This window comes from Drosophila teissieri, chromosome 3R (genome assembly GCF_016746235.2).
Source record: "Drosophila teissieri strain GT53w chromosome 3R, Prin_Dtei_1.1, whole genome shotgun sequence".
NCBI classification, from domain to species: Eukaryota; Metazoa; Arthropoda; class Insecta; order Diptera; family Drosophilidae; genus Drosophila; species Drosophila teissieri.
In genome coordinates this window covers 12867174-12888084 of record NC_053032.1, presented here as the reverse complement: position 1 = coordinate 12888084, position 20911 = coordinate 12867174, and the positions used below count along the sequence as shown (strand labels likewise).

Here is a 20911-nt window from a genome sequence, read left to right as displayed (position 1 = left end):
CCCAGTCCACCTCTTATTATAACCCACCTTGCACTCGCCTTCTGTGCTCGAGCTTTTATGCAGTTAAGTGCTTAGTTGCGTGTAACTTTACACTGTTTAACAAACTCGCTCACTCACCGCACAGTGAGTCAAAGGAGTTTCTGAATGGAGTACTACTCGTACTCGCAGAAAGGGTTAAAAGCGAATAGGAAATGGGTGGGATCACCGGTTGGCAGTAGGCGACTTTTACCTCACTGAATAAGTGTGACTTTGTCGTGTGTGCCAGCTGCAAATATGAAGAGATGCACCAGCAGAAATTGTACATTATTACATTAATATGTCAAATAACCCAAATATAACACATCTAGAAATCATTCAACTAACAAAAAAGATTTTTTGAATGGAATTTTAACAATTTAAATGGGAAATTTAATTGGTCAAAATTATATAAATCTAAATTGAAAAAGGTATTTTTTCACATTAATTGCTCCTGCAGTTTTTCAGTACACGAAAGGACATTTATTAGAGTTAGTTAAACGAACCATTCGCAGGAGTGTGTGGGCCAAGAGTTAATTACGATTCCTGTTAAGGTTGTTAAGCAGCTTGCTGCCTCAAATGAAATCAAATAAAGTGAATGGTGGCCATAAAAAAGGGAATACCTGTGCAATGGAAAGCATAGAAGCCGGCAGAGATGAGGTTGGAAAAAGTCCTGAAGTGCGAGCGGGCAGTTGAAAAAAAGGAGTAAAGGCTGTCGGGCAGCCAAGGAAACAAAAGTAAACATTGCGTGCCAAAATTCCGGAAATTTTTAAGAGTCACAGCATGTGTAAGCTGAGTTTTTACAAGCAGACACACACAATCACTTCCTAGACCGCACCACTACACCCTCAGTTCTTGAGCAACCTGCCCAACAACCCCCTCCCCCCGTCGTATTCGTCTTCCGTCTGGGTCCGTTCCTTGGTGCCATGTTTCCTGTCTAAGTGCTAAATTGAAATTCCAAAATTAAGTAATTTCTCCCAAGGGCGACTTCAGCTGGAAATCTTTAGCAAATGTGGACACACACACACTGGCTTTCCGAGCTGGCCACGCCCATCAGTGTTGCCAAGCACGCCCACTAGGAGGCAACAACGCAAACCGTAAAATAAACAATAGCAACAACAAGGCTTGCCAATGAATTGCACTAATAGTTTGTGTGTAAAAGCTGCCTGTTGTAAAAGCAGGCACATAAAAAGAAAATCCCCAAACTGTTTGGAGTAGCAGCAACCGCATCTACATGAGAACAAGCAGTAAAAATTATAGGGAAATAGCAAACGACGCACACATAAGTATTTCTTTACGGACATTAAAGGCAACACCAAGATACCCGTGTATCCAGTGACTCGCATCGTTTAATCCTAAACTAGAGAGCTGACATAAAAAAGTGCAGGCATATCCCAAAAGACTAGTTGAATGGAACCTAGAGGACTGTACACGAGGAGTGTCGGCAGGACGTAAAATGTTAGAAAGTTGCTTGTTTTATGAAGATCTACGCAGCTCTAAACTTTTCCGGGATTTCATTCCTAGGAAATAGAATTTAATGGTCTTGTTTTAGGTAATCTTATCTTCGGCTCACAAGAATAGGCTGATTTCTTTTGTTGCTGAAAGTTCATTAACCGCAACTCATTCCTTTTAAATACCCTGCTCAAAATATTCAAATTCCCAACCAACAGCCAGCTGGATTGCCTGCAACTCTTTTCGCAGCTTCCTTCCAGCGGATCCTTAATCAAAATCGAAATGGCTCAACACTTTCTATGGTTGCTGTCTTCCAAAATCGAAAGTTTGCCAATTCATTCCATCACCACCCACCATCCACCACCCACTTTGCTTTTGCAACATTGTCGTCCTTTCTTGGCCCTATTTCAGTTAACTTCAAGAAACTTCCCTACTTCAGCTTCCTCAATATTTTTCAATTTAAATGATGGAGCAGGAAAAAAATGGCAAGGATGGGAGAGGAAATGACGCTTCACACTGCTGAGCAAGGGGTTGGGGGTTACGGGTCCTGGCTGCCAAAAAAAAAGTGGAGAAAAGCTGGGAAAGGGAAACGAGGCAACTTAAACACTTCTTGCATTTTTCCTATGGCACGACAACTATTTATTGCCTCGCCCAAAAACCCAGACTGAGCTGCCAGGGATTCCCTGTTGTTGTTGGGCTTCTTGTCGCCATTGTTGTTGTTGTTGTTGCTGCTGATGCTTACTTCTGTAGTGGCATCAAGAAAGTTCTTTGATATGCCGGCGGCAGGAACACCTTACACCTTAAGAAAAGTGTAATATTTCTAACGAACTCCCTAGATTATAAAACTGCATTTGTTGCATTGAGTAGTTTATTTATGGATGTAGCTTATTATTTGATGTGTAGTATTAATTCGGAATTACAAAAATGTATATTTGTGGGTTTAAAATGTTTAAATGCAGACTTAAATAATTTGAAAGGCTATGGCAGTGTTAAAGGCTTAAGGTTTATTAAAATAATTTGAAAAGTTAGGACAATGTTAAAGTATTATCAGTAAGGAGTTTCTGTTTAGTAGTTGTACGCAGTTTCGTTTGCATGTCTTTTTTTTTCAAGTGTAATGCTTTCAAAGTTGGCTACCATGTTGATGACGTTGTATATTAGGGTTGGTGTTGGCTATGTTGATGGTGATGATGATGATGAAAAATGCACATGTGTTGCTAACGGCCCAATTATTTTTATTGTTTATTTACTTTGATTTGGACCTCTTTGCTCTTTGCTTTGTGTGCTGTTGGCCATCATCATTTCATGTTTTTATTTGCCACGACCGAACCGGACCCGTGGCCATGTTCTTATTCGGGTTATTTGGGTTTGGTTTGCGCATTTGTGCGTAACGAATAAATTTACCCATATAAATAAGGACAATAATCCCTTTGAATGCATTGCAATTGAGCTTTTTACAGCCATTGACTGTAACCCGCCCCCGCCAATAGGGACACAAATCACACGCACACACACACATGCGCGCAGGCACACGAACACACGTACGTGTGGCACTTAACTCAACATTGTTGGATGGCTTAGAAAGCTTTTGCCTCTTGGGCAGGATTCCACTACGTTTTAGGAGTCCGGCTAAAACCATTTCAATTCCGTCTTGATTTGCATTTCAATTCCAAATCAAATTTTTCAATTGCCAGCTGGACGCATTCACCCACTCACCCACCCACCCGCTCACACACACGCACACACACGCCTATCAGCATGTGTGCTAAGTGGCCGCACACACACCAGTGTAATTCAATTTGGTTTGGCAGACGCACAAATTCATAGCATACTTTTTAGAGCTGCTTGACCGATCCGAATCTTCAAACTCCCCATGTAATTGACAAAAGCTGCGCTCCATGGCGCTCCTCGAAATTTGAAATCAATTTATTTTAAATTGAGTTAGCTGTCCCCAGTCCGGGAACGCCGGAATAGCATTAACCTTTGGCAGCTACATTGTGTAAAATCGAAATCGATATGGCAGAGAAGCTGGGTTCTCGACGTCGGCCAAGGGAATGGGTTATTTCAGTAGCCAGCCAATTGCAGTGTCAGCTGAAAAACACAGTTCAGCCACTGAACGAACAACGAACAACCATATATGCTCTTATTTGTTAAATTAAAAGCTTCTCCACCGCCTTGCAGCTGTTATTGTTGTTTCCCGGCCAGCGGCGTCGTCATCATCCTCATCATGATTCTCATCCTCATGCTCATCATCGTCGTCTTCATTTGCCATTATTGGCTCCGGAGCGCACAAGACTTTCAATTAGTTTTATTAGGGTGTTCCAAACATTCCATTGACTCGAAATCAAGGGGGTTTTCAGAGGGTGGAGGTGGAGGTGGTTGGCGCTGGCTTCGCCTTTGGATATCCATTGTTGTTTTCGACCCGATGCCGATGCCGATGCTGATGCCGATGCTGCTTCTGTTTGATATTGGCCTTTTGACTTTTATGCTTTTTTCGGGTTTGGCGCAATTTTCGCTTTTTGCGGTTGCGGCGGCTCCTGCCTTTTGGTGATGATGGTGAGGGGCCTTTTCAATGGCACGATTGTTTTTTGAGTTTTATTGGGGCTCCTCTTATTGTTGTTTTGGTTGTTAAGCGCATGATTGCGCAATGCCAACGCACAGAAAATAAGAAATATTAGATGATTAAATATGTACGAGTATGCATGTGCGAAAGACTCCACTGTGTGGGTGTGGAAATGTTTAATCAGCAATTTAGGCAGCATAATGAATGAGCGAATTAAGTTTTTGTAATCGGTAATTTCAAACCTATATAGATCATATGTATATGTATATGTATCAAAACTTTTCTAAGGAAATGGAGTTTAAAATAGACCTTATGATCTTCAAAATCCCACCCCTGCAATAGCACTTATGAATCATTAAGAATTCCTTTTAATTATTCTTGAGTTATAGTTTTCAACTTTTCCGAAAACTTCTGCCAGGGGCTACCATATTGGTCAACTTTGGCATACTTTTAAAGCTGTTGCTTTTTTGTGTTCTTTTATATGGAAAACTTGTTAAAAAGTTCTCAAGCTCATTTCATTTCTCTAAAGAGCATTACAGTTTCGTTGTCTTCCCCTCCGGCAATCCCCATCGCAATAATTTCCACTTTATGACTTTTGTATTGCCAAACGCCCCCATTCCCCGCCAATTTCCCCTTCTTCTGGCGGTGGCATGTGGGGCAGAGTTGAAGGCAACAAATGTTTTTGACACGACAAGTCCATGGGTCAAATGCCCCTTCACGTCTTGTCGCTGCTGCTTCGGATGTTTTTTATTTGTTTCATGTTCTTTGCGTATTTCTTTTTTAATGCTCGTCTTTTTTTCGTATTTTTGTTGTTTTTGTTTTTGTATTTTTTGTCAGTGGCTGTTACTGCTACTTGAGCTAGAAAAAAGTTTTGTGCGAAAAGTTTCGGTTGCCCGATTCTTGCGAGGTGCTTGGAACTGAACTCAGTTGCCTTGGCTGCCAGTTGGGTGCGCCTGGTTGAACTTCGGAGCAGACAAGTCGGCGGTGGGACGTCTTCCGGCCGCCGAGCCCGGCTGATTATTGAAAATGTGGCGACACCGTTGACGGTCCAGTTTGCACATAATTCATGGGGTAAAAAATTTATATACTTACATATATATGTATATATACGAGTAGCTTCGCAGCCTTAAGAAAAGTTTGGCCCAACTTTATTTTTCACTTTTCTTCTCATTCCATGTCGTTGCAGTTGAAAAGTGAACGCAGAGCTAAATAAGTCGCAATGTGAAGAGCCCTGAAAGGACAAGTGCGAACCGAGGAACTGCACCGAGGACTTGTCGACGACTGGCAGGACCAGCTGCCACAGCAGCGATTGACAGGACAAAAACAAAGCCCAACTAGCTGAGAGGACTTCCCGCTCGAGTGGCACGAGCAGCAAAAGTTTAGCGTTGTTTTTCCGTTCCATGGCCCCCGGAAAAGTGCAGCAGCAACGGGGCGCAATGTGCTGGCCAACTACCGCAGTCGAAGAATAGAAAATCACTCGAAGGCCTTGCCCAAATAAAAAGCGTTCAAAAGCAAGAAAGTAGAGACTAAAATAAAAAGAGCAACCACTGCGGTGCAGCATATGTGCTATCGCTGTGCTCTTTTTCTGTGATGCCACAAGGACACAAGGACACTTCAAGTGACAGCAACATACGCGAGTTTTTCGTTCGTGGAGAGCCTTCCAACTAAGACGCAGCAGTATGCGCAAACACAAAGCGCCGCCCAGCGGCAGTCCAAGGACAATGGCCCAGGACATTTCGCAATCGGAGCCATCGGGTGGCAACGGGGAATCCCCTGCAGCACCAACAGCATCAGCAGCAGCAGCAGCAACAGCATCCGTGGAAGCCCCACAGCAGAGCCTGTTACTGGGCCACAATGCGGCGGATGCCTCCGCAGCAGCAGTAGCTAGTCGCCTGGCCCCGCCCCCCTGTAAGCACCCCACTAACAACAGCAACGGCAACAGCAACAACAGCAGCAGCAGCTACAGCAGCAGCAGCAAGGAGCGACCTCGCCCCACAGTCCGGTTCATATCCCTGCTGCACGTGGCCAGCTACGTGCTGTGCCTGTGCGCCTTCAGCTTCGCCCTCTACGGCAATGTGCGGCAGACGCGGCTGGAGCAGCGGATGCAGCGCCTTCAACAGCTGGACGCCCGCATCGTGGAGCTGGAGCTGCGACTGGAGCAGCAGCAGCTGCTCCACTGGCCCGCCGAACAGACCCAGGTCTTGGCCGGTCATCCCAGCGACACAGACAGTGGCAACAGCAACAGCAACAGCAGCAACGGCAGTAAGCACCTCGAGTTGCACGTGCGACGGGAGCTGCACCGCCTGCGACGGGATGTTTCGCATCTGCAGCTCACGAGGCGCCAGCAGCGACGCCAGGCAGCAGAGGCGGCGGCAGCAGCGGCCAGCGGAGAGGCAGGATCTGGATCTGGAGGTGGACTGTGCCAGTGTCAGCCAGGTAAGCTAAAATATATTATATTTATGATTTAATACTGAGCATTACAATAAGCTTGGATGGTTTATCCAAAGGATCTAATCTACAACGTTAATTTAATGTGGTGTTCATTTTGCTTTAAATATCTTTTATTTTTGAAACGCTCAGGTTTGGTAACCAGTTTGAAAAATATCGAGATAGAACTAAATTTAGAGTAAAAAGGAATGGAATTATGCCATTTAGATTTTGTCCATTTGCAATGATCAATAAATTGATTGCCCAAAACCTGTTAGCTGATAGCAATCTTCAGTTGGTCCCAATTAGTGTGGAACTCTACTGAGAAACAATGTGAATCTTAGTTTAGTTTTAAGTTCAACATGTTGGTTGACCAACGCCTCTTTAACAAAGGAGCTTTCCCTACACATTGGCCGTCCTGTCAATTTGGTAGCCACAGTGTTGGCCATGAACATGAACCGCCTACATTTGCGGTCAGCGCGCAATTGGTCAGAAATGTCAGACACACGCACACTGTTACAGTGTTACACCCATACAGCCATAAGTCAACAAGTCGTTGGGCCAGTCTGTGTGAGCCTATTGTGCGTGTTCGTGTGGTCCACGAAATTTAATTATTTGCGTCCGAGCCAAATTTATGGCAGTTTAGAGATTTCATTAATTGGAAAAGTGTTTTCCCAACACACAACCTTATGCGAAAAATTGGGGAGTGGCTGTGGTGTTGGAGGTTGAGTAGCCCCCAGCCCGCATGCTTTTCTTCAGTTTTTCCCAATTTTCCCGACAACGTTTTTCTCCAGCTTTTTCCTTTGCCTGCCGCCTGTCTCTGGTGACATTACCGAAACTTTGATTACTCGGGGATTAGCAGAGCACTCCCCGGCACACCCACACACGCACACACACTCTCTTAGGCACACACGCACACTCACATGCATAAATAAGCACTCGGAGAGTGCCAGTTTGCCTTGTGGTTTGCATAAATTTTGCTTAAAATACTTTTTGAAAACTTTTGCGACACTCACGCGGCGGGATAAGCTCCCTGACCTTCCCTCGATTGTGTGGAGTAGCTGCAGCTCCTTGTTCCTCCTTGTTTCCATTCCATTCTGAATCTGCTCCGTGCCAGAAGTCTGCTTGTATTAACGCAATTTGTCTTGACATTCGCACAATTAACTCAGCCGCTAAGCTGCTGGACAAACTTTGTGGCTAATCCCACTGATTCAGATTCCCGCTGCCATGCATTCGGCATATGACGCATACGCAACGTGGGCCGGGACGGGCCAAGAACCAGGACCAGGACCAGGGACAGGGACAGGGACAGGGACAGGGCCATGGCCAGGACCAACAGGCCAGTAAACGCTCGACGCAATTATTTAACAACTTCGCCAATTCCAGCGAAGGAAGCTGCAGACGAGATAGGACCAAAAGTTTTATAATCGATGCGCTGGCAGGTCGAAAGTTTCGCCCGCCTGGCAACGGTCGAAGTTTCTTTTCAAAGTCACTGCATATAAATAAATTTCACCCACTCAAAGCGAGAGGGAAAGACAAAGAGACACTCCCTGCCGAAGAAGGATCCTCGATAAGCGCGTGCCAGGCGCCAGGACACAGCCTTTTCACAACTTTAATCCCCGCACAATAAATCAAAGCAGCTGCGGGGGCGGCTGCTAAAGGCTGAAGGACTTGTCACTTGCTTATCTGAGGCGTAGACGATGCGGCAAAGTCATCATCGCTTAAGCCAAGTTGTATCCCTGTTTCCCTGTATCCCTGCATATATGCACCCAGTTTCCCGTTCAGGATCTCTCGATTGCCTGCGAAGTTCACGTCAAGGACATTGCAGTTGCTGGCAAAAAAGCTAAGCCAGAGGGGCTGCCGCATTCCGATTAAGTCGATTACTTTTGGGTTTTATCGACGTTTTCCCCCTCCGTTTTGCAGGAAAATTGATAAAATTAGTGCGACAGCAGTTGGCAGTCGAGTGCCATGGCATTAAAAGCAATCCCACATTTTGGTAAGCGAAACGGAAGTAAGTGAACAGTGGCACACGGCACTCAAAAGCTTCAAGGACTTGTTCCTTACTGTGCAGGACTAAAGCCGATTACCTAGTCGCTTAAAATTGCATAACTATTCGCTGACTGGCGTAATTCGAGTATGAAAATTAAAAAATTTGTTTAAATTTTTAAGCGTTTAAAGAATGTCAGTCAAATTTGTATCAGCGAAACGTGCATTGTTATGGAAATTAAGAGCTTGAATTAATTAGTAGGAATTATTTTAGCATCAAAAAATAGATGTGTAAATAGATGTATTTGTAACAAAGCCAGCTTTAAGCTAATTTCCCTTCACATGGCACTTTAAAGAGCTAATTTAATTGATTAGCGGGACAGCATAAAAATAATTTAAATTCATTTCCCAGCGGAGTGTGATTTTACTGCGGAAACTGCAGCGAAACCAGCTCAAAGTTGGGCGCTTTGGACATCTCATTTTTTATGAGCATTCTAAATTTTAGCATTCGAAATTTATGAGGGTCCCAGTGTGCCACCACAAACACACAAGGACATGGCTGGCTGGGCTTGTCAAACTGCAAATGACATTTGGCCACTTCTCATCCACTCGCATCCTTAGCTGCCATCCCATTCCCGAAACTGCTGTTGCATCATCCGCTTTGAAGGGGATGAGTATCGAGTTCCAGGTTCCGGGTTCCTGCTGCTGCTGCTGCTGCTGGTGGCGAGGTTAAGGGTTGAAGCATCCGAGTTTAGGTAACGATACACGGGTCCAGTCCGGTCCGGTTCGGTGTGCTGCCACTCTCGTTGTCCAGCTGAAAACCCTCAATTTATCATAGCCGAGCGCAAAATCCACTTTAGCAGCTGGGCCAGCGACATCGTTGGCTGCGTGTGACATTTTGCAAAGCCAAAATATGTAGAACATGCCACAGAGACACATCCAGATAGTCAGCGGAGGAGTGTAGGAGTGAAGGACTCACAAATCCAGCCAGAAACAGTCGCTCACACGTAGCAGCTACTCACTCACTGGCTCAAAGCAGCAGTTAGGAAAATGGCATATGAACTATGGAAATTCCCAATTAGGTTTTAATGCGTACAAGTGCTTTTTATTCACTGCAATTTCTCACTGGGCCCCCAGACTGCCACAAGCCGAAGGATGAGGATGGCAGTGTGGCTGTGGATGGGTTGGTCTCTACTCCTGGAATTCAACTCACGATTCAGATGCCGGCTAGCTACTTCCAGCCAGCAACATCCCCCGTGTGTGTCTGTTGCGTTTATTTGCCAGTCATAAATTTCAATCACGTTGCCGGGCATAACACCGAGTGGATAGACTCCATATATCAGCTATGCTCTCCTGATTCTGATTCCCGGCCTTTCTCTGCATATGCTGTTTGGTAGCACCTGCCAACCCCTCATCGTCTTTCATTTTTTCCTCTGCTTGTCAGTGCACAGAGAAAAAAGATATTAAATGATACATCATGCTTATACGTGCACCGTGACGTGACACTGAGATATTTCCAAAGGTGAACCCAAACTAAAGTCCTACTAAATGTTGCAAACTTTAAATGGTTACTGTAATTATTCGGGCGTTGCTTGGCAATACAATATACATTGGCAGCTATATAGAATTTCTAATTGCTTATTTTTCTTTACTTAGCACATATTATTTGGTGAAGGATAAGCCCATATTTATCGTAACTTTTCAAATAAACCCCCTTCTGCGACAAGGTGTGCGAATTTGATACGAGGAAGTGCTTCTTTCCGTGCACATCTGCCTGTGGTTCTTTGGGGCGTGTCGATGTGGCCGAGTGACAAAACCACCCATTGCCTGGTCCTTCGAGCGTGCCCACAGAGGCTTGTGCGGTTTTCGGGCTCAGAGCCACCGAGCCATCGCACCACACCTCGATGGAAGCCCACTTCGTCCAGTATCGATTGTGCGTCCCTGCACCTCAATTGATTTCCTTCGTTTTCGTTTTCAATTTGCCAGGGACATTTCTGTTTGTGCTCCTTGGGATTGGGTTTGTATTGTATTTTTGTATTTTTGTGTTTTCGTATTTGTTTCGCTTGCTGCCTGGTTTGGCCGACTGACTGGCTGGTAATTTGTGACTTTGCGTGACTTTTGGCTTACCTGCGCTGGCCACCACGCCTTGATTGCCATTTAAATGCTGCGCTAATAGGCCAATAAACCATTTCGCTGCACAAAAGATATCAGCAACACAGCAACACAGCGGCAACCGAAACCAGCGCCAACAACAGCAACATTTATTAATTAGTGAGAAAAAATTAATGCGCAACTGTCATCATTACTCCTGCCCCATCCACAGGATCTGTGGACATTGGCGGCGGATATGGTTTGTTGTGTGTGTTTGTTTCCCGCACCCCCAATAAAAACACCAACCCACCCACACACACACACGCACGCACAGCACCAACAACATCAGTAACAACAACAACAGCAACATCGTTGGCCAGCGGATGCCACATTTGTTGACAAATTTATTTGTCGTGTGCCACGCTGACACGCCCCCGTCCGCAGATTGCCCCTCCACTTTTGTTTTATTTGTGGTCCCAGCCATCTCATCGATGTGCGTTGCTCGGCATTCCTTGGTGGGGAAAAATGCTATTAAAAATATCACAAGAGCCCAGGCGGACAAACTAAAAGAGAAATAAAATAAGGCAAAGTAAATTCATTGGCAAAACCACACACACACACACACACACACACACACGCGCACACACACTAAGAATGAAGGGAAAAATGAAAGCACAGGAATGAATTACCCAGGAAAAAAGGAATTTCATAAATTTCATCTGATTGCGCTGCAGATTTACGAGGATGTGGATGTGAAAGTGGATGTGGTGTGTCTGACTTTTATTTTTGGCACGTAACGCTATTTTTTCCATAGCACTGAGATCATTTTAATGAGCCCAAAATGTAATTTGTCTGCCTGGAATCTTTTAAGCCTGTTAGCTGGGTGAGTTCATTTAAATTCAAGAGCGCTCGGAAGTTATATTTTTTTATGGCGAACGCGACTGGAAATATGGCTATCGGAATGGTCGGTCTTCAGTGGTATGTAAAAGAGTGTGCAAATTGGTGTTAAATTATGAAAAGCCATCGATCTGTGGGAGTGGGTGAGAGCCAAAGAGTGATTTTTATTGGATTTGATGGACCATATTTGCACCAAATTCGATAAACGTATTCTATTTAAAATGTACTTAAAACGGAATTTATAGCAAGCAATTTGACTCTGTGGTTTCTAAGTTATTAAAACGTATTTTGCAATGCTCTTGTGAATTTAAAAGAAGCTGTCATTCCGCATTTCAAAATCCAATAAATTAAATGCCCAAGAAGCTTTCCAGGCTGACACAATTTATCAAAGTAAAAATTCACTTCAGTTCTGGATTATCCCCATATAAATTTTATGGCTTTTAAGGTCGAACGAACACTCGAACACTCGCTCCACATCTGTCAGTGGAAATTATAAATTTGAAAACGAATTAATTTATTTGAGTCTTTATCTGCTTGTTTTCAAATTGGTGATAACTTAATTAAGGGGGCGATAAATTCATTTATCAAATGGGAAAGTTCGGTTGGATGGAAAATTAGGATCACTTACCGTGTAATTAAGCAAAAGCACACACACATTAACAAGTGAGCTTGGTTTTTCATTATTCAACCACTTAGCTTAAATTTCCTCACTAATTGTCTATATCCACACTCTAATTTCCCATTAGCAAGCCACTTTTAGCATCGCAAATTAGTCTTCGAGTAAAGCTGCCACTGGCATTAATTTGACGATTTCACTGCTCTTTTTTCCGTTGGCTAAAACACAGCTAGCTGTTGGCCAAAAAATAACTTGCTAATTAGGTAACAAAACTTCGGAAAAGAGCGATTCGATGGGTGGAGTTGTCGCTGCTGGGACATGTCATCAATCAAGTGGAATCCCTGTGCCGTCCAATCTGACAGTCCATGTCCCTCCTGTCTTCCTGTTCCTGCACTTCCAGTGGTGTGCGATGGAGTTCAATCAAGCATCCAAAATGCCAAGGGTTCAGGTACAGATACATTTACAGATACGGATACAGATACGGATACAGATGCTCGTGTGTAGAGATACTACTGCCGAAATATAGGTTGTATTTGTATGGCTTTGCAGCTGCGACCGGATCGGCAAGTGTCTGCATTGCTTTTTTGGCTCGACTCCATTGGGTTTGACTTCGTTTGGTTTATTAGCCAGCCGCATATGCTACAATTTTCCTTGCTGATTCGCTGAAAAGCCATTCCTGCAAAACCCAATTGCGAGCTGCTGCGTAAATATTTCAGCGGCAATCTGAAATTTATTCGACTCTTGGCCGGCCAGCGATACAGCGGAGCACTTGGACTGGCAGACAGATTTCATTTTTATACATTTACGTGATTTTCAACGACGATTCAGCGAGTACGGCGACAACGACAACGACAACGGCAATGACGACGCACATGCTCCAATTTCGGCCGAAACTCACGTACGCAGCAAGAACTCCACCCTGGAGTCTGGGGACTCGGGATCGGGGGTCGGGGGTTGGGGCTTGGGGATCGGGGATTGGGTTCGGGGAGCTGTGGCTGCTTTATGATTTATTGCCTTGACACTGCCTGCGTGATGCTGCCTCTGTGTTTCCAGAGCGGCCTCCTCATTCCTCCACCACCTCCTCCTCCGTCTCCTTCTCCTCCTCCACCGCCGGCCACCGTTTATTTAAGCCATCTCTTTGTTTGTCCGACCGACTATCCGCAATACAAACAGAGACTGGCGGGGGGCTGGGACAACTGGCACTATTCGCAGTCGCCCAGGATTTGTTGGGACATTCCATGGCACGACATGTCCTCACAGTCCTCACATTTAGCGATAAATACAAGTTTTATGATGGATAATAAATGGCTTCATTCGCGTTGACAAATAGTCTGCCTTCATTTGTTTTTCCCACTGCCATTGTGTCTCCGCTGGCTTTGGCTTTGTCTTTGCCGTTGTCTTTGTCTTTGTTTTTGTTTTTGTTTTTGTTTACGTTTTTCCGCTTTTCCTTTCCATGATGCTGTCGCTGTTGATGAAGCCCCGGCTTCCGCCCGAGGTGGAGTCGGAAAATTAGGTGGGAGAAAGGGGGCGGAGCCGGGCGGGGCGGACGACCGATAAAGATGATATATGACGGTTTTGGGCGCTGGCAATCTACAGTCTTCAAGTTCGCGTGGCCAAGTGGGTGGATTATGTTTTCAGTATGGGATTAGCAATTACGCTTATAAATAGAATTTCCCTCGATTTATCATGCATTTTTTTGCCTTTTCCTGCTGCTGAAATCGACTGAAAATCCGCTGGCAATACTGTTAAACGCAAAAGTTTATTGCATCATTTGAAATTTGAATATGCCACCCAAATAATGATAGGCACTCCCTGAATTTATTGTGTGCATGTGTGTGTGTGTGCGTGTGAATGTGTGTGTGTGTGTGTGTGTGTGTGTGTCTGTGTTGTCCCTGTGGATTTTATAGCTAAATAATTTGGTTGCCTTTTATGCGGCATTCATTAACATTTTTCCCAGACAAGCAGACAAGCGGACAACCGACAACGAGCAACCGAGTTATTCATTTTCAATTTTCGACTATTTATGCAAACGAACCAAAAGATATCAGTATGCATAAAAGCCGAAAATGTCATCATCAAATTCTTTTTTATGCCCGCTGAAGCGCAAAATATCACTCATACGCCCCATGGCGAGGCCCGAGTACGGCTCATTAGGCCGCAAGAGATTTCCACGCCGCATTGGCCCGTCTCGTTATCTCTGCTGTCGCTCGTTTTGGATTTATTTTTGATATTTTTAATGTTTCAATCAGATGAGAAATGAAAAGGAAAATCGAAACCCCCATCAATGTCAGGTCGCTGGGAAGCCGTTTGCCTCTGCGTTTGCCTCTGCTGGCCCATTTGGAGTGTTTTACAATCTGGTAACACAATCTGCTTGTAATGATTTCCCTCTCCTTTCTTCATCTGTATGGGAAAGCCAAAATCAATCTCGACCGAGAGGCGGTCAGTCGTATCCATTTCAAGCGTTTCCCTTGGCTTCATCTTTTCTGGACACTGCTTTTTATTCCCGTTGGCTGCTTGGGTTTTGTGATTCTGTGGTGATTCGCCTGCTTAGAAATTAATTGCTCTGACCGATTTGGCGGCGTCGACATTCTTACAAATCACAATCGATCATTGTCGAATGTCGAATGTCCAAACGTAACAACAGAACCCTATACTCGTATATATTAATCTTTGGAGAAAAGAAACGAAACTCAGTCGCTCGGTTTTGGGTTCACCCTGCTCGTGCATGGTCGAATGCTTGTTGGCTATAATTAAATTTTCCTCTGTTCTTGATTTTTTACATCTTTTCCCAGAAAATTCAATAAAATTGACTGAGCATCGCATCGATTCCCTGGTCGAGATTTGGAGTGGGGTGCCTCAAAGTCAATAACCATTTCAATGCTACTGTGCGTGATGGCTGGGGCATGAGTAATTGGCCATCGGCAAAGGGATGGGGTTGGCAATGGGAATGGAAATGGAAGTGGAAGTGGGACGGGGGCTCTGGGCTCTGGAGTAGGGTGACAACCAGAAGGAGTTGGCTGGACTGCATCGAAGTGGACAAGGCGAACTGGTTTCTTGCAGTTGATGTTGATAAATTATGGTCTATAAATAGGGAGGGACGAGGTTTTGGATTCTTTTTTTGCATACACACGCTGGGAACATAACTCCCAAGGTGTCCCGGTCTTTATCTCAAATTTTCATGGTTCCTTTGGCTTCAATTGAAATTCGATCCGGGCAATCTCGGGCAGATAAGACTCCTCCGGCGGGATCTGATTTCAGAAGTGAAAGCGGAGAAATAAAACTATGCTGCTGCTGGGGAGGGGAATCGATTCGATGGGAAACTCAATTATCTGATGCCTCCTGTTTCGGCTGAGTGAACCGCATCAAAGAGAGGAGTGTTTTCCAATCGCAGTGTCAACCCTTTTCGGATTTTCTAATGGAGTGGCAACAATTACCTTTGGGGTGTTGGTGTTCTTTTGTCATCGCTTCCCGCGGCCGAAGGATTCGTGGCGAAACTCAATCAAAAGTGTCGTCGTTCGTCGTTTGTCGTTTGTCAAAGTGTTGTTGGCCCATCCATTTTCTTTTTTCCCACTTTCCTGCCGCGCCCTTTTCGCCGGGCTTGTGCAATTAAGTCGAGCTTGGCTCTGTGGGTTTTTCCTTTTGACTGTCTAGCCCCGCGCCCGCCGCACCCTGTCTGGTCTCCATTCGCATTTGCATTTGCATTTTGGCCCGAAACGCGTTTCTGGCTGGCATGCAACGTGGTTAGACCACCGCATCCGCGGCCTCTGCCGCACAATTGGAGCGCTTCCAAAGCGTTCCTAAATCTAATCAAAGTGCGCCTGGCTTGTCGTCGCAGTTGCTGTTGCTGTTGTCTCTTGTCGCCTGTTTACCAATCACTGACGCCTTTCTTTCGCACTCGGTCCTCGCCCCCTCCCCGCGCTGCCTACTCGTTTAGGCTCTTTTCCACGGGCTCACACCTCCGTGGCGGGTATATACCATCTACATACAGATATTTATATGTATATGGTGGGTACGTAGGCCGATCGGTCGCCGTTTCGCCATTCAAATTACCGACGGCATCAGCAGAAACAACTGCTGCAACACGTTTTTCAAGTGCATGGCAGACAACACCTTTTGACATGCTCGTTGCTGCCGCTTGTCGCTGGAGCCCCGTCATCCGTGTGTCGCACTGACCACTGTACAGTAATACTCTTCCTTGGGAAAAGAGTGACCCTGGAAAGGGCTCCTCATGCTTCGATGTAATAATTGCTTAAAACTCTGAACTCCAACTAATAATTTGTTGTATTAATGACCTGCACCTAATGTGTCCTCAGATAGATTTCATAATCTGTATGAAAACGGAGCTGGTGAGCTCTGCATTTGGGATTTTAATTACTTTACAGTTCGAAATTCCGTCAATTATCTTCACTCTCCTAGAGTGTTTATTGCCTCGACTTGGGCAAATGCATCCAATCATTCTCGTTTCCATTGCATTTGCCTAGCGGTGACTGCAGTCAAAACTGCTATTGGCTTCCCTGGTTGGTTTTTGGGGCCGTCTGGTTTGGCGGCTCTCCAGAGGCAGAGTCGTTGTCTTTTGGTGGGGCTTTGCGGTTTCGCGTCCGCCTGTCTGGGCCTTTTGTCACACTCATCTTCGTCGGGCGTTGTCACGTCAATTTCAGTGGAATTGCATTTTGGACGGCGGTCGACGCAGAACGCATGCGCAACGCTTTGGGCTTTTGGGCGGTGGTTCGGCTTTGGTGGAGCTGTCGGTCTGGAGTCCCCGGAATCCCTTGTCCACTCCTGTTGCACCCATCGATGCCACGACCAGTTTGTCAACCAGTCGCCGGAGCGGCTTACAAATTTAATCAGCTTTAAGCGGCGGTCTGAATACTTGGAACTTGCACAGCCAAAAACAAATCATATTCAACTCTCTTTCAACCGAAATAACAATATCAATGAATCAATGATCGAATTTAATGGTGCTTTGTTAAGATATGAAAGTGGGAAACACTGGGCGAATAAAATAAGGAATACAATAAAATATACATTTATTTTTCAGCCAAGGTAATGCGAGTATGATTGAACAATGTGTTTCTTCATAATTCTTTAATTCTGAATTAAACTGTTTTACAATACATATAATAAAGATAGCATTTTTTCTGCGAGTGCTGCATTTTCTATGCTCCACTTGACGGAGACATTGTGACGTTGTTGGCAGCGGACCATTCATAACTACATACGCATCGCTTTCGGATTCCAGTTATGCACTCATTTCGTATGCAAGACAACCGCTGCCTTCTGGAGCATCTCGGAGCTGCACAGTGGTACTGGTGGAAGTGGTGGGAGCGGCGTTCCGGCACAGTGGGCCTCATTTGAATGTGCTCAAGTCAATGGGATGGCCGCTTGCTCACTTAACACCTCCGCCCAGTGCACTCATGCATGGCGCTCTCATATTTATTTATTTTTGGCCTTTTCACCTCGCGGCCTTTGTGAGAAGCGTTTTAGCATCTCCCTGAAGAGCTGAGCACACTTTGGGCATAAACAGGGCAGCATTTACATAGTTAAACACATTAAGCATCAGCAAATGCATTTCGTGCAAGTGAAATGTTTATGCAAACAGCAAGAACAACAAAGAGCGGGTGAGCACACATCGCCGATCTTGATCCACGTTCCACTGTGCGGTGCAGCTGACTTCGCTCCACTGTGAAAACAACGCCAAGAGTTGTCAATTAAAGTCAACACTAGAACGGAGCTGCAACAGCGGCGATTATGGAGCCATAACAACGACGACATCGATTCCCATTCCCATTCCCATTCCCGCCTTATCAAGAAAACAGAGTAGACTCATCTCTAGGGTGGGGGGAAAACCAGGGGAAAACGAGGGGAAAAAGGGAGAGAAAGGGGGAAAATAGGAAAGAAAGACAAGCGAGAAGCTAAAAACAAACACTGAGAATCACATTTATTATGTTTAACAGACCCCCGATGGCGTCAATGCTCCAACACCTTCAACCCGTGAATGTCGGGATTCCAGATTCAGTTACCGAGATACAAAGATACGTTTTTATGGCGCTACGAAATGCAGCTTAAAGTTGTCACTACAAATTGGTTGGGGCTGCTATATATATTGTGGCAAATGTTTCAGTCTGTTCGGATTAAGATTCGGGGTTCTATTCACACACCGGCTTGATTAAACGCCATAAATCTAAAGGGTTTGGGCTTGCCCCGAAAAACGGGCGATCTCTTCGAAAACGTTTTGTACGACGGTTCAGTTCACTGATCTCCCGCCAGCTGCTAGACACATTTAACACTTTATATAATTTATTGTAATTGTTCCCACTCCACCACGCCATTCAGTTGGCCTTTTTGTGGCGGGCTGTTGTTAACAAAACGTTTTCAACATAAACCTCGCACCTTTTTCTTCAGACCTAAGACTTAAGACTGTGCGATGCGGCTCAGCATCGTCATTGGTCGGGAACTGCAACTGCATCTGCATCTGCATCTCTATTGCTGCTTTGCAGGCATCAAACCCACTCAAAATTCAGATAATTTGTATTTAGCCGGGGGCAAACGAGTTGCGCAAGCTGGCAAGTTGCCACTAAGCTCTGGGATTGAGTAAACACTATGTTTATGCGTGGGCCGATCGTGATTAGCAGATAAATCAGGAGTGCTCGGGTGGCTTCGATATCACTTGATTGAATCTTTCGGTGTGTTGACCCTGCTGGATGGTGTATACAGTTATGAGGGAGCTAGAAGATTTCCAGTGGGGATAACAAATATTTGTAATTAACTTAAGACTTTCTGTTCTAGAGAATTCATAAAAGGCCAGCCTATGATATGTAAATTTAGGTCAAAATATAATAGTCACACGTTTGACATCAATGCACTGGCAGTAACCCCTTTGCAAACTGGAGTTTGTTTAATAGCAAATAATTAGCTTTTTCAGTTCGTTTGACAAATAATCTTATAGGAGCCAGATAGATTTTCATTAAAGGCTGCCATTTAAAGACTAACTGCACGGTCTACTTACTTTAATTCCACGTTCGACTTAATCCAGTTTGAAAAGGAGTTAAGTTAATCGACCCGCTGACAGTTGAGCAACTGACCGGAAAATATTTGCCTGGCTGCAACCCTCATCACATGACTAATCCCACGTGTAAACACGTTTTCGCACTGGAACTGCACAGCTCTGCTCCTAATTGCCCCTTGTTCCAAGTAACAAGCTCCTCATGCCCAGCTCTCCTCAACTCGTCTCTATTCCCCATCCCGGCTGGTTGATGGTTATTAGAACCTTGTTCGATCTCTATCGGAATCGGTTTGGTGCGGCATTAACTCTGTTTGCCTTTCCTGCTAAGCCGGCTCTCCATATTTTCCTCAGTCGCCCAGACCCTCCGGCTTACCTGTCCCTGCTTTTTCGCCAGTCTTTGTCGATGCTCTTTACATGTCAGCGGGTCTAAGCTGTGAGCAGACGACCGCCCTGCATCTCCAGTCCACGTCTGCATTCTTTGCACTCGGAGAAAAATTCCAATGAAATGTATTTCGCAGTTGTTTGAATTGAAATTTCAACTGAGACCACGGCGTGTTACCAAGAGGTATTGTAAACGCATGTCTATTCTTGACCAGGGAATTAATTATTGCACAACAACTCATTGTTTTTTAATTGCTCTTCATTTTTACTTTCTCCAATTACACGAACCAAAGAGCTCTTTGTTTTTTGCTGTTACCTGGTGATACCTTTTTTTTAATTCCCTCAGTCTCGTAATACTGGGTTCTCAGTTTTGAGAGCAATATCTAGATTTCGAGTGTGGTTTTTTCCGTGCACTACGAGTATCTCCCTTTCGCTGGTAGCGCCTCATAGCTCCTTTCCGGCCAGCCCACCACCACATTTAACGTGGCTTCGCCTTTCGCCTTTTGTCTGCGATTTGTGTTCCTCCAGCGCCTCCTGTCTGTGCTCCGCTGTGGAACCGCCGCCTTTGTGGAAACTCGTTTGCATATTGTCATAATTTCTGCCCAGGCACACTCGCACACACACTCATACTCACACACACAGTGTCATACTCATCCGTTTAGGCGGCTGAGCTCCGGGTTCAGTTCAGTTATTCCCTTTTATTTTGTTGCCATTTGCGGGCAATGCTGCATGTTTATTGTTATTTTGATTGCATTTATTGTATTATTAAGCTGCATTGTTATGAGCTCTAAGCCGGGCTGCCTAGCAGCCAACATTTGCCATTTGTGACCTCCGCCTTCTCACATCCCATCGCCATCGCCCTCGTCATCGTCATCGCCATGTGTCAGTTTTGGTTTTTCGAATTCCGCATGTCTGGCTGCAGGGTGTAATCCAGAATCGAAGCAAATATCGATTGGAATATAGTAGCTACTCAGTGAATATTTTTGTCAATCTTTTTCGCCAGTACAGCAAGAAGGGGTGAGGGGGAGAGCGAGGTAGGTGGATTACAATTCTAGGAAGAATATCCCGATTTTTGCTGTTCAAACATAATGAAAGTTTGCCTTTATCAAAGAACCAATTTCAAGGCTATCAAATTTGGCAATATAAAGAGGATAAAAAATGTAATGCCGATTTTATTGCATGTGTGTGTGTGTGGCAGCTGAGAGGGTTTTATCCTAATTTCAGTCTTTTAAATGTATATTTCTCTGAATATTGCCTTCGTATATAATTACAAATCTTATCTAGGACAATGAGAACGGACAACGGAATATATTTGTTATAGAACTAACCATGTTATTTTAGATACATAGTTTCATAATTTTCAAATGCAAAAGTGCAGGGCTATACCTTTTTTGATATGAATCAAAGTTGTATCAAATCGTAGCTAATAGCTTGAAATTTAATAAGCGCCGATTAAATTTAAAAACTCAATTTCATGCCTAAT

At 44.7% G+C, this 20911-nt stretch overlaps 1 protein-coding gene across 16 annotated transcripts in view; it reads left to right on the top strand.

Moving 5' to 3' along the window:
- Positions 1-5219: 5219 nt before the first annotated feature.
- Positions 5220-20911, top strand: part of LOC122620172 (collagen alpha chain CG42342) — a 60707-nt gene continuing 45015 nt past the window's right edge. For all 16 annotated transcript variants that reach the window (XM_043797509.1, XM_043797519.1, XM_043797512.1 and 13 more), the window contains exon 1: positions 5220-6463. In XM_043797509.1, the coding sequence (XP_043653444.1) occupies positions 5707-6463 (757 nt within the window). In that variant the 5' untranslated portion in view covers positions 5220-5706. The remainder of the gene's footprint in view (positions 6464-20911) is intronic.